Below are 13,882 nucleotides of genomic sequence, written 5' to 3'. Positions count from 1 at the left end.
TAAGCCCACGAAGAAGAAAATCCTCAAATGAAGTATAAATAGACGCGATTCGTCCTACAACGGTGAAAGTAAAACGGTAAATAACAGCTGACGGAGCAAAGTGCGTGTGTTTTTTTTTAACAACGGATGCTGCTGGAGTGAAACGTCTAGTCCCCGAAATCGACAATTCATTCAACAATCCATAAATTTTCGATCATCATTCGAACGAAACGAAAGTCCCATAAATAACGAAACGACACAATCAACAATGACTGCTACACCTGTCAAGGATAAATGTCTGAACATTACAACCCTGGATGCGAAGGATATCCGATGGCCAACTTCGCTGGGGGCTCACGGATCGGATGCGATGGTACGTGAATACTGAATAACATAATAACAATCGAATTTTCGTGAGTGACATGTATTGATGCGATTTGCTCTCATTTATGTGATCCAGCATACGGATCCGGATTATTCGTGTGTTTACGTGACGATTCACACTGCTGAGGGAATTTACGGCAATGGGCTTACTTTCACCTTGGGTAAGTTGACCTGTACAAATACGACATATAGGTACATTTACTAGATTTGTTAGAATCTTGTTCTAATAACTCTTATCGATTTGAAAGGTCGCGGAACGGATATCGTCCTGCTTGCGGTTAACGCGATGAAGCGATTCGTTGAGAGCCGTACCACTGCAAGCATTTATCAGAATTTTTCTCAATTTTGGCGCGAAATCACCAGCGAATCACAACTGCGATGGGTAGGATTAACACATGCCAATGTCGGTACCTAGAGTAGGGAATTAATTAACGGACATGTCTTTATTGTTTTGTTTTAAGATTGGTCCTGAGAAAGGTGTTACGCATCTGGCCGTTGCTGCGATAATCAACGCCCTGTGGGATTTGTGGGGCAAGATTCGTGGGGTTCCGGTGTGGAGACTTTTGTCAGAAATGGAACCGGAGGTAAGCGGGTTTTTGTTAAATCTTGGGCATCTGCAGTGTAATATACCTGTGTAAAGAAAGAGAGAAGGATTAGTAATTTTTATTTAATTCCACTACCTTAATTGCTTATCCTTGACAGATACGCGTATTTCGTCTACAATGTGCAGACTTCTTCAGTGTCTTGTACTAATACTTGGACTAGACTCGCGTCTGTCAAGGATAAGCAATTAAGGTAGTGGAATTAAATGGAAATTACCAATCATTCTCTCTTTCTATATACGAGTTTCGGTTGGATTTTGTTTTGTTAGATCGGCTTAGCAAGTCTCTGGATAGACCTGGAGATTGCAATAGAAATTTTCCAGTGCCATAAACAACATTACCGTTTGTTAACTGAACCTCGCAAATTTTTCACTGATATCCAGCAAAATAGATTGCCGAGCTGCTCGGTACCCGAGCAAAGCCTGAGATCAAATTGAAATCTAAATTTGATGTTGTGATTTCGATGATAATGATTGCTCAGTAGACTGATGCAAAATTTGACTTTTTCGTTCCACAGTGCTTAAATGGTTTCAATTCGGGTCCTGATTAGCCTCCCAAAGTTACAACTCATTTGGTTATAAACAGACTTACCACAAGCCATTTGAAGTTTACATGTAAATTACTATGGGAAATCTCAACTTTTTGTTCATTGCCTTCTAGTCTTTTTCCATATTGAGCTGCGAAACAGTTCGATAACCATTATTATAGAAAATTTTCTCAGCTACATTTTTGCTGAAGATCGTTTCTATGTAAAACGCGACAGGAAAAAGTTATTAATTAATTAAGAGATTGGTAAACTTATGACATGATCAAGCAGCTGCTCTGTGGGCAACACTGTATTTTGCAGTGTGACATAGTAGCCATGATTGTTGGGTCCTATTCAACGCCCCAGAAACACCAATGTTGCCTGCTGAGCAGTTGATTGAGCATGATCATAAGACATCAGCGCATTGATCCATTGATAACTTTCTATCCTTGCATTTAATCAAAAAGTGGTCTTGAGCAAAGTTGTAGCTGGGAAAATTTACTACAAGTGCAATTGAAAGTTTTTGAAGCAGACCGATATGGTGAATTATTAGATAGACATGAACAAAAATATTGGTTTTATCATAGTAATTCCCATACAAACTTCAAATGGTTTGTGCCATCTCAGTTTCTCACCAAATGGGTTCAAATTTTGAGAGGTTAGTCAGGATCCGATTTGGAATCGTTTAAGTATTGTGGAGCGAAAATTTCAAATTTTGCATCACTCTATTGCTCAGGTTGCTGTCGTTTTGGTCGTTTTAGCGGTTAAAATATCAAAATGGAGAGCAACAAAATTTCCTGTGACATCACATTGTAAAAAAATCACAATTTTTGGTGTAAATACAGAAATTTTTAAAATATGTTTATATGGACCATAGCATGCTATAATTACAAATGGCATCAAAATCCGATTTTTTAAAAACATTTAAGCATGTAAAAAATCAAAATCTCGTAGGTTTTTTTTACGCTGTTTTTTTTTACACGGTACGTATCTCCCGTGTAAAAAAATACCTGAGTGTAATTACTTTAAATTGTATGCGCGTTGTAAATATTCGTTTTCAATTTCCTTTCAAGAACAGATTTTTTTGAGAACTTTTGAAACTATTTTGTGTATTTTTTTTATTAAAGGGATTTTAAAATTTCTTCTCAGATTATAAACATTTGACAATAGGTCATACGAATAAAAGCAAGTATTTACTCATGAGTGAACCAGTTTGAGAAAAGTAAACTCTTTGAGCATTTGCTGAAATTAGGAAGGTTGCAAAGACTCATTTCAGCTAAAATAATGTTTTTCGGAATAATAAAACCAAAAGATGGTATGATGGCATGTTTTACTTGTAACTTACAAGAAGAGGTTACAAAGTATGCGTTGAAAACATAAAACCTGTAAATTTTGCTTTCTATGAGTCACAATCAGCGATTTGCTGATCACTGAGTGAGTGAGTTTGTGAAAAATCGCTGATTGTGACTCTCATGAAGTGAAATAAACAGGTTTAATATGTCAAACACATTCTTTGCAACCTCTTCTTGTATCCTACCAATTCAAAATTTGATCATGGCATCTAATTATTTCATAATTTAGAAAAACATTGTTTTAGCTGAAATGAGTCTTTGCAACCTTGGAAATTAGTATGAATAAAGTTGTACTTTACTCGGAGTAAGTTCGAATTTCGAATATAGCTTTTGTTTTGTCAAAAAACTGTGTTGACAAAAAGAATATTTTTGGATATCTATAAGGCTGTGAACCATTTGCCAATTTAAATTTAACTCGTGGTTAAAAGTGACATTTCGAAAGTTATTTTCTATGTTCGAAAATCCCTGTGCTGTCGATCGATCGGTTTTCGAGAAGAACTTTGCCAAGGTTGTCAAAATTTAACTTCTTATCTGTCAGAAGTAACCACGCTCGGATAGCAGGGTTAATCGATAACTTTCCATCTGTCAAATTTTAACCAAAAGTTAAAATAATCCACCAAATGATTCAGAGCCTAAGATATTTGCATTTCTCCATATTCGTAATATTGTAATAAACCAGCCCATTCGCATTCGACACTTGTAGATAATTCAGTAGCATTGCATTGAAGGAGTTTAGTCGCTTTCTATTGACAACTTAGGCTCTTAGCAGCCTAAGGCTCTGAACCATTTGCCGAGTTAAATTTAACTCGTGGTTAAAAGTGACATTTCGAAAGTTATTTTCTAGGTTCGAAAATCCCCGTGCTGTCGATCGACCGGTTTTCGAGCCACGGTTGTCAAAATTTAACTTCTTGTCTGTCAGAAATAACCATGCTCGGATAGCAGGGTTAATCGATAACTTTTCATCTGTCAAATTTTAACCAAAAGTTAAAATAATCCACCAAATGGTTCAGAGCCTAAGAAAGTCTATCCATTCAGTGGTTGGTTGTGAATGGTGGAGTTTTCTAGGGAGAAACCCAAGAATGTTGGACACGAATTCTGAAACACGCCCTGAGTAAATTTTTGGTTGCTTTAAGGAAATTCTTGAGAAAATTCTAAAGAAAAGCCGTGAAGTGTTGAAATTAAATTATCGCAAATGGGATGCACTTTTAGATGTACTTAGGACCAGGGATGGAACATCATTTACATTCATTTGCCTCTAACTTTTTTCATCAACAGAATTCCATAAAATAGTGTTTGAAGGTTTTGTAGGCTTTGATATTAACTACATCCTTTGTAAACAACTCAAATCTGTATCTCTAATGCATGATTAATCAGAGCGATAAGAACCCTCTTTGGGGCAAGACAGCTTTCGATCATGAGTATAATCGGAGTTAATTTTGAGTAACTCTGAGTAACTCGCATTGCTCGACAACATTTACACATAGCAACCTGGTTGTTGTGTGAAAACTGATGCTGTCAAGCAAAGATAATTCAGTGGCCACATTTCAAAGGGGCGTAATTGCATTTGTAAATTTGTAATACGTATTTCAACATTTTAAGCGGTTCCCTTTCAAACTAAAGCTTAACCGAGAGGATATTTTGGCAATGGAAAGGCCATTGCACTTCCGTCTAGCATGCTGCGGAACATTAGCAATAACATAATACGGATTCTGATGGACAGTCACAAGAAGGATTCAGGATAGTCCCACAGGGATTCTGGATAATGCCTAGAAGACTTCGCACAAACTCAAGAAGGATTCCAGTCAATCGAAAAGAGGATTTATGACAGTCTCCGGAGGAACTCTGAACTTACTCTGACTTTTTCTAGCAAAATATTTTCGGAGATTTATATCGATCTTCCATTACGGAAGCTTGTAAATTTAGTTTTGCTGGTCACTGTACACCTCAATTACAAATAATTAGTAATGTTGAGTTTCCTCGTGCCAGCAACTAATTCAACAGAACAAGAAGCCTCTTGCATCGATTTTGAGAGGTTGAGTATTAATTTTCATGAGCTAAAATAATCTTCTCATAATATTAGGTCAAATTCCAACTTCTTTGGCCTTGAAATCACTCCACCACATCACGAAAAACTTCGAAGATCATCAATCCCTGGAAAGCAAAAGAGGCCCTGGCCTGGCAAAAGTATTGTAACTTGGATCTTTAAAGCATGAAAACTTAATATTGCCGTTTCATGGACATTATGCTATATTTTTTTTATCTAGTTCGTTTATTTGGAAGGCTCAATCGCGTTAGCTTTACGGAGCCGATAATTCATTGTTCACTGTGTGTAACAAAATTCACTTAATTCTATGTCTAGTAGGAGTTGGGCCGATTACTCGCGGCTTACTCGAGGTTAGAAGGGTACATTTTCGAAGGATAGGATCAGGGGAGGAGCTTGGGGTAGGGTTTCGTTGTCTCATCAGAGCGCTGTCGCCAGTATGAACGGTAGTGCTGTTCTAGCTTTGTCCGGAGTTCGACCGGCTATGGTGGGTGACCAGTGGGCGACGATGAGACTCATCGAGACGGGGGGACAAGACAAACAAAAATTATGCTATATTAAAGTTGATAATCTGACGCCAAATGCTAAATTTTCTCTAAATTTAAAATATTTAAACAAAACATTCTGTCAGCCGGTGGTTGTTTCCAGAACTTCTTATAATGAAAAATACGGGACTACTTTGTTCATTTTTGAGTAAATGTGAGCAACTCAAATTTACTCGCAGCTAATATATTTACTCTGAGTACAGCTGTCTTGCCCCTTGGAACCCTCCATTGTTTTTCAGTGAATGTAAATTGCATTCACTGAAAAACAATAACATGTTCTGCCAGCTCTATTTCGTCATGCATAAGAGGTACAGATTTTAGTTATTAGCTGAATACAGATTGTAGTTCATATCAAAAGCTACAAAAGCTTCATACATCATTTTACGGTATTCTGTTGATGAAAAAAGGAGGCAAATGAATGTAAATGATTTTCCATCCCTGCTTAGGACCAATGTCAATTATTGAGCCAAATTACAATCGTTAGTTTCATATTGATTGTTGCTTTAACTCTGAACATCGCATTGGGGTGATTATTTGACAAATCACACGCAACAATGACATTTAAAATAAAGCGAAAGAAAGATAGCTACGGAGTCATAATTACCTAAGATTTGTCAAATACTGTCAATATTATCGCCGTGTAAACCAAAGAGTTGTTAAAACAATCCACTGATCTGTCATCTCTTAGTTGCAACCCTTTCAACGCAAGTTTTCTTAGTAAAGATTTGCCATTTATTTATTTCTGAATCGATCATGTGTTTTTGTGATTTTTTACAATTTTCCTTACTCTAATAAGTTCCAGATTTTTTGTTTTTTTTTTTTTTGTTTTAGTCAGATATCTTTAACTTTTTGTTTAGTTACCAACTAAAATTAATGATAGCGCATCGTCGATTTGTATCCGTGTTTTTGTGTTTGTATGTTTGTGTCTTGTTTCCCTCCCCCCTCGGGTTTAGTCAGTACTCAGCAGGAATATAAGTGATAACAGTCGTTTCGTTTGTATACCATCCTTTTCTGCCTTGTCGCTTCCGTTTTCCCACCTGCTGCCAGCCGGTAGGTCGTAGCAGAGGCATCTGTAAACAGCCGCGATCTTTTCATTCAAATGATAAGATTTGGTCTCGCGCTCGCGCAGTTAAGTGTTATTTTTCATACGACGTCTCAACAGTGCCCTACATTAGATTAGACCAACAAAGATTTTACTCTACTATCTCTGGTTTATTTCCCTAACGTTAACGATATTTTTTGCTGGCTTCTTGAGGTTTACTCTCTTTTTTAACGATGAATAATAAAAGAAAGAAATTAGCGTCCGAAAATTAACTCACGAACAAACAATCTATATTATAAAGCAGCCACGATAATTTACAACTAAAATAGTTTTAAAATTAGCGGTCTAAAACTAAAACAATTAGCACTCTGGCTCCTGGTCGAGTTCCAGATCATCGTCATCATCCTCCTCTTCCTCCTCGTCGTCGTCCCGTTCCAGCGGATTTGTCGTTGGTCGATCTGCGAGTTGCTGTTGTTGTTGTTGTTGTTGTTGTGACATTGAGCTATTATTGCGATTGGAGGGCTTGAGACACACTGGCCCAGCGGACGATCGGGGAAACCGTGCCTCATAGCGTTCCAGTCGGAGGAATTTGATCGAAACCAATCGATTGTCGAACCACCAGCCGTTGATTTCATCGTGCACGATTCCGGCATCCTTGGCTGAAGCGCATCGAACGTACACACAGCAGGTATTCCGGTCCAGTTGAATGTCGTAAATTCTGCACCGGGAGCCGACCTTCTCCAGAATGGCATCCTGAACGATGGTTTTCAGGTTGGGATCGTTCACTTCATATTTGTCGAACATCTGACGAATCTTCAGACACGGGGTCGGTGGATCCGGGATTTTGTTGGTATTATCGAAAGCAGGACTTTGCCATTTCTTGGCGCCGCCTGGGACCGACCGCCCACTTGAAGGCAGTAGTGCGGTGTCAATCCAACGCATCATTTTGAAATCTTCCCCTGCACGGTTTCCCACTTCGAACTGGATTCGGCTTTCATTTTGTTCCAGAAATTGAAGCGCTTCCACCCATGCCCATTCCAGTCTCTTCCGGTTGTCTGGTGTGATAAGCCTGTCCCGCAAATGGTTGACCACAACGACACCTCCCTCTTCGGAGGGTTCACTCGCTGCTTGACTGACCGCTTGGATGATTTCGCTGATTAATACATTCACCTGATTTTTACGCTTCTGTTTGACGTAGAGTACAAATTTGAAGAAATAGTTAACCAGATATGTGATAATCCCGACTAGTCCGATCACACCGATAATCACGAAGAACGTGTGAAACTTGTTGTACAGCATACACGTGAACGGCAACTTCGGTTTCAGAATGGCAAAGTAGTTGGTTCGGGTTGATCTCCTTCGGAGCACTTCCATGAAATCTATTTCCTTCCCGTCCTGGTCACAGTGGTTTATTCTCCACAGGGGGTTCCGATCGATCAGGTACTCAATCGTGTGCAGATATTTTGTGAGTTGCGGGATCAACACGTTTGGACTGCGTTCTTTAGCTAGCTTAAGCACTTCGTCGGCGCTCATCCAATAGGGCACACTTGCATCGACGCATTTGCTGTATTCCACCCGGCTCTTAAGTTCCGTTCCTAGCAGTTTCAATAGTTCAAAGGCTGGTTCTAGCTCCGATTGAGCTACACATTTGTTCATATCCGTTGTCGTGCTGTCGCACAAGTCATAACTAGGAGAAAAAGATTAGGAAAATGATTTGAAAATCTTCAAAACCTGTTGGATCTTACCTCGTATCTATTGAACTGAGCGTACTGGCAATGTCCGGACTGATTCTCATATACATGAAGGCAACAAACACCAGGAAGGCAATGAACAGGCACAGCAGCGCACATGGGATAAACGTCTGCTTGAAACCGTAGTGTTCGTCCAGTTTCGAAATCAGATTTCCCATCGCCACCCTCAACGGAATCTGCGGTGGTTCAGGATCGGGTTGAGCATGAGTTACGATATCGTTCTCGTTGAATCCTCCACTGTTGTTGCTGCTGCTACTGCCATTGCCTCCCCCATCGCTTTGATTCCCAACACCGTACCGGTTCGCGTAACTGCTGTACCGACTACGAAAGTGGTTCCCACTAATTGGGGCTCCACTGTGATTCAAGCTGAGATTACTTCCAGTAGAAGCAGCAGCACCCCCAATACCGCTTATGGCACTTCCAATGGTATTGTTGTAGCTCTCGTGCGATACGGTTTCCCCGCGCAGCTGTAACAACCGTTTGGTGTACTCACTGACGTAGGGAGATTCCGAAGCGCTACCATTCGAATTGGACGAATTGGTATGCTCAAGGCCGTGGTTGTTGCTGTTGTTACCGCCGATGGTGGCTCGGTAGCTGCTGTTGCTGGCAGAGGGAAGCTGTGCTGTCGATATTGGCGCTGTCGTGGTAGATCGCGTGGGTGTGGAATGGGCACCGGTGGTAATGCGTCGAAATAATGCACTAGCCGAGGGAGATGAGTTGCCTATTAGGATTAAGGAGATATTTGTACCGTTAAGAGTTGGTTGAAATAATTTATATCGGTACATATTTTTGCTGTCTCTTCTCTATCCCCAAATAATGATGATTTCCGTGAGTAAGCCGAAAATAGTAACAGTACTTACCGAAAACGCGGCCCGTCGTCCTCAAACCACCGGAATAGTCCTCCTCCTCGCTATCGTTGATAATTACAGGCGAGATGTAAACCGAACTTCTGCCGGATCCAGGCGAAATCGATTTGTTGTGACTGCCATTGTTATTGTTGTTATTATTCGCCAGTAGACTGCTGTTTGTTGATATGCCCGAATTGCTGCTGATCCGTCTGCTGGCAGGTCTCGCTGCCGGTGGTGGCATCATCGCCCGTGTCGCGCCAGTTCCCGTCGTCGCTCTACGACTACCACCACCACCACCACCACTTCTCGAACGCTTCTCCCCATCGGATTCCTCACCGGAAGAATATCGCGTCGCAAAACTCGTGTCACGCCTTAACTTTCCCTTCTCTTTTTCCATGTGATTCCGTAGCTTCTTGATCAACAGCTTGCGGGTGCTGCCGGTAATGGGCAGATTCTGGAAGCCGTATTGAATCAGACGATGCCGCAGCTCATCGTCCGTCAGCAGGTCCAGATTGTCCATCCGGCTGCTCATCTCGTTGCTTGTCGCACTACTCCTTATTTACCCGGAATGGTCGTGTTCCCGACACTGGCTTTCGTTCGTTCAATCTTTTTCTGTCGATGATTCAAGAGAAAATTTTAACCAAACAACACACAATCATACGAAATTAATGCTTCGGATCGCGGCTTCCTCGTCTGAAGTGGCGCTCGCTGTCGCGCTTGTTGTGTAGTGGAAGATAGGCGGCTGAGCCGTGTTTACTTGCATCCCGTTCGTTCCCACGCACACGGCGATTCGTTGCTAGCGCGAACAGTGCGATCGTCAGCCGCGGAACAGAGTTCCCAGAGCTTATTGGAATTGATTTTTAAAATAGCATTATTCTAGTAAGGATACAGTAACAATGTCATAATCTACATTTAAAAGCAAATTTAATTTAATTTTTAATAAACAATAAACTAGCCAAACGAGCAGTTCGATTACAATGCTTGCTGAAACTTTTCTCGAAGTTAATGCTTGTGCTGACAAAATAATGAAAACTGGCTGCTCCGGGTACCGATCCCACCGTACTCACGCACACACCTCAAGCAACACGACTTTTCCTGACTTTTGTTCAAAAAAAACCTCGCCAAAGCACTTGGAAACACGCACTTACACAAATGCAGCACACGTCCGACGAGACGAGGAGCTCCGAAAAAAAAAAATCATCCGCCAGAAAGGGGGTCAACTTACAGAAAACACCGAAATTTCACCGATTTGCACAGTAATTCATGCCGGAAAGTAACCGCATACGATGCTTCTTTATCTAAGGAATACTGATCAACAGATTTTTCTCACTTTCTGTACTAAACTGGTACCTAAATTTACAGAAATTTCGTACCCACGGATTGCAAACAACACACTCGCCGCGCGACTTGCCGAAGTGAAAAAATTCTTTCGCCATCGAACTGTCAAAAAGCATTGTGCGTTCTATGTAAAGGGCGTATGATGTGCACAGAAATTCAAAACAACCCAAAATTAAGTTCTTTTCACTCATCTCCCATGTTCCGTACGATAAGCCAAATTTGGGTAAACCGGCTCAAAGTAGTTTGCATTTAAGCACGGCAAAAAAAATTACCCATCGCTAAGTTATTTTCATTTTTTTCTACCCAAAATTAAGTTCAATTAACTCAAATTAGGGTATATCGCATATTACTCAATTTTGGCTTCTCGTACGGAACTAGACGGTTGAGTCGAATCTTTCGTTCTATTTTTGACAACAATAGCGAGAAGAAATGAAACGGGCAGAGGTCAAATAACTCAAATTTGAGTTTAAAAAACCCAAGCGGTGGGTAGTTTTGTTTTTCTGATGGACGCTCTTTTTGATTTTCTTAAGATGGTTTTGTTTAGTACGAAACGTTTACGTATTATCAGGCTTTTTTAATTTATAATTATTTTGACATATATTTCACACTGTTAGTTCATAAAATGCTTAATTAATTAAATTGAATATCCTCATTTTTTAATAATTAAAAATATATTAAAAAATATGATTTATAAAATGTTTGCAAGAACCTTTTCAAAAGCTTGTCACTCGTCTCTCGTTAGGGAACGTTTGAAAAAAGAAACGAAATATTTCATACACACATAAAAAATGGAAAAAAATATCATTCCTCTCGAACACGGCCAGCCAGAATAACTCATTATCACAAAAAGAGAAGTCACCCAGTTTATGAGTAAACCTATTTTACTTATACACAGAAAAACAAAACTACCCACCGCTTGGGTTTTTTAAACTCAAATTTGAGTTATTTGACCTCTGCCCGTTTCATTTCCTCTCGCTATTGTTGTCAAAAATAGAACGAAAGATTCGACTCAACCGTCTAGTTCCGTACGAGAAGCCAAAATTGAGTAATATGCGATATACCCTAATTTGAGTTAATTGAACTTAATTTTGGGTAGAAAAAAATGAAAATAACTTAGCGATGGGTAATTTTTTTTGCCGTGCTTAAATGCAAACTACTTTGAGCCGGTTTACCCAAATTTGGCTTATCGTACGGAACATGGGAGATGAGTGAAAAGAACTTAATTTTGGGTTGTTTTGAATTTCTGTGTATATGAGAATGCCAGTGAAGAAAAATGATGGCTGCAGCCCTAATAAAAATGTTATGGTTAATTTGTTTAACGACGTGTTCGGGATATTATCCAAACCATTTGTTGAATAGTTCAATCATTTGGGTTATCGTTCGTGTATGGTATTTTTTTATTAGGGGTGTAAGGGAATTATACCTAGGGGATGAGTACTTAAAGGGGTTAGATTTTGATAAGTTCTTTAATGGAAATGACACTGATGAAGACTGCACATTGTAGTCGAAATACGTATCTGTCATGGATACCAAAATTAATTAAGTGGAATTAAATGGAAGATAACCTTTTTTTGCTGTTTTATTTAAGCATTCCACTAATAACAAAATTTCATTACTTCACTGAACACGTCGTTAAGCATTTTTTATTGTTATTTTTATTAGGGTTGGCAACATATACCCACAGACAACCAGACATAACACTCGCAAGTTGTTTATCGAACAAGCATTTAACGGACAATTTAAACGTATCGTAGTTCGTAGTACCGCCACCTGTGGCGCGCATAGTCAATTCTCTTGCGTTTGACGTTTACACACTACCGCCATCTGTTCAGAGTAGTGCCCACTACAGTGTACTCAACAGATGGCGGTAATGTTTTAGCGACGATGTTTTACAGTGAGAAATATTCAATTATGGTCAATCAGCATTATGAACCAGCACATTTGTAAACATGGTCTTACCCTAGACTCTCCCTGAATACGCATATTGGTTGTATTTTTGTTAGAGCTGATCATATTTTAATATATTTATATCTCTAATCATTTGATTTTCGAGTCGTCAGGAACTTGTATCTACTATCGACTTTCGATACATTACGGATGCAATCTCACCGAAAGAAGCGATTCACATTCTAAGTGAAAGTAAACCAATGCGTAAAGCAAGGATTGATGATCTCCTTCGTAGTGGCTATCCAGCTTATATGACACAAGTTGGTATGTGTTCGTTAAAGCAATACAGGTATTACAGGTTTAATTAACCATCTAATAACATTTAACTAAATCCACAGGTTGGCTTGGTTACAGTGATGAGCAAATCCGTTCGCTATGTCAGAAATACATTCAGGCTGGATTCACCGCATTCAAAATTAAGGTTGGCCAAAATGTGGAGAACGATATCAAACGATGCAAGCTGGTCAGGGAAGAAATTGGCTGGGATAACAAGCTGGTACGTGGGAGTTAATTTCTACTTCGATTAATTCTATCAATATCGGTCACTTTCACACATTAGATGGTCGATGCCAACCAAATTTGGGATGTGAGTACCGCTATCGATTGGATGAAAAATTTGAAGGATTTTAAGCTGCTGTGGATCGAAGAACCTACATCCCCCGACGATGTCTTGGGTCATAAGAAAATTGCTGATGCCATGAGGTGAGATATTTGAACGGGATATAATTTGAATTATTGTATAACTTAAGTTAGTTTTCATGTCAATTTATTAATTATTTTCCATATTCACAGGGAATACAATATTGGAGTTGCAACTGGAGAAATGTGCTGCAATCGTGTACTGTTCAAACAATTTCTACAGGCAAATGCGTTGGAATTTTGCCAGATAGATTCTGCTAGAATCGGAGGTGTGAACGAAATTCTATCGGTTTATTTAATGGCGAAGAAATTTAATGGTAAGTAATTGACGATTTGCTGCTGATAGACTTATAATTTGAAATATATATAATTTTCCAGTGAAAGTATGCCCCCACGCTGGTGGTGTAGGACTGTGTGAGATGGTACAGCATTTGCAAATGTGGGACTACACGTCCGTTTCATGTACTAAAGACGACCGGATGATTGAGTTCGTTGATCAACAGCATGAACAGTTTGTTAATCCGGCCATTATCAATGAAAATGCCTGCTATATAGCTCCCAATGTGCCAGGGTATTCAACAGAGTTGAAACCGGAGGCGATTTCAATGTTTGAATATCCACGTGGTTCCGAGTGGCAGCGGATGTTTGCGAAGGGAATCTTCAAGAAGGAGGAATATTAGAGGAGGGAGGTAAAACATAACGATAATTTTGTGTTACCCACAACAGGCATGATGTTAGGCAGGATGATCATATTTTATATTAGGTTTGATCAACTATAAGATGGTATTTCGCAAATATAAAAACAATAAAAATAGTTTCAAGTCAATCAAATATTGTCCCGTAAGATGAAGTATCATACATACAATATATACATATATCAATATTCAA

General features: G+C 39.5%; 2 protein-coding genes across 3 annotated transcripts; one reads left to right on the top strand and one right to left on the bottom strand.

Moving 5' to 3' along the window:
- Positions 1–207: 207 nt before the first annotated feature.
- LOC135704530 (mitochondrial enolase superfamily member 1-like) lies at positions 208–13,709 on the top strand. Its single transcript, XM_065226012.1, has 9 exons — positions 208–352; positions 440–524; positions 612–745; positions 825–947; positions 12,469–12,619; positions 12,694–12,851; positions 12,915–13,057; positions 13,148–13,311; positions 13,373–13,709. Exons 1-9 carry the CDS (start codon positions 248–250, stop codon positions 13,672–13,674), a joined length of 1,365 nt encoding a protein of 454 aa, XP_065082084.1. The 5' UTR covers positions 208–247; the 3' UTR covers positions 13,675–13,709.
- Positions 6,154–10,462, bottom strand: MAN1. Of its 2 annotated transcripts, XM_065226004.1 has the most exons (4): positions 10,296–10,462; positions 9,083–9,682; positions 8,217–8,943; positions 6,154–8,158 (listed from the first exon to the last, which is right to left on the bottom strand). In XM_065226004.1, exons 2-4 carry the CDS (start codon positions 9,600–9,602, stop codon positions 6,832–6,834), a joined length of 2,574 nt encoding a protein of 857 aa, XP_065082076.1. In that variant the 5' UTR covers positions 9,603–9,682; positions 10,296–10,462; the 3' UTR covers positions 6,154–6,831. The 2 variants fall into 2 exon arrangements, with proteins under 2 accessions (XP_065082076.1, XP_065082075.1); XM_065226003.1 differs by lacking the exon at positions 10,296–10,462 and having other exon boundaries at positions 9,083–9,917.
- Positions 13,710–13,882: the final 173 nt, after the last annotated feature.

Source organism: Ochlerotatus camptorhynchus, unplaced genomic scaffold (genome assembly GCF_037179485.1).
Source record: "Ochlerotatus camptorhynchus isolate MF236.1 unplaced genomic scaffold, CSIRO-AGI_Acam_v1.1 ptg000243l, whole genome shotgun sequence".
Lineage (NCBI taxonomy): Eukaryota > Metazoa > Arthropoda > Insecta > Diptera > Culicidae > Ochlerotatus > Ochlerotatus camptorhynchus.
This window is presented reverse-complemented; position numbering and strand designations above follow the sequence as displayed.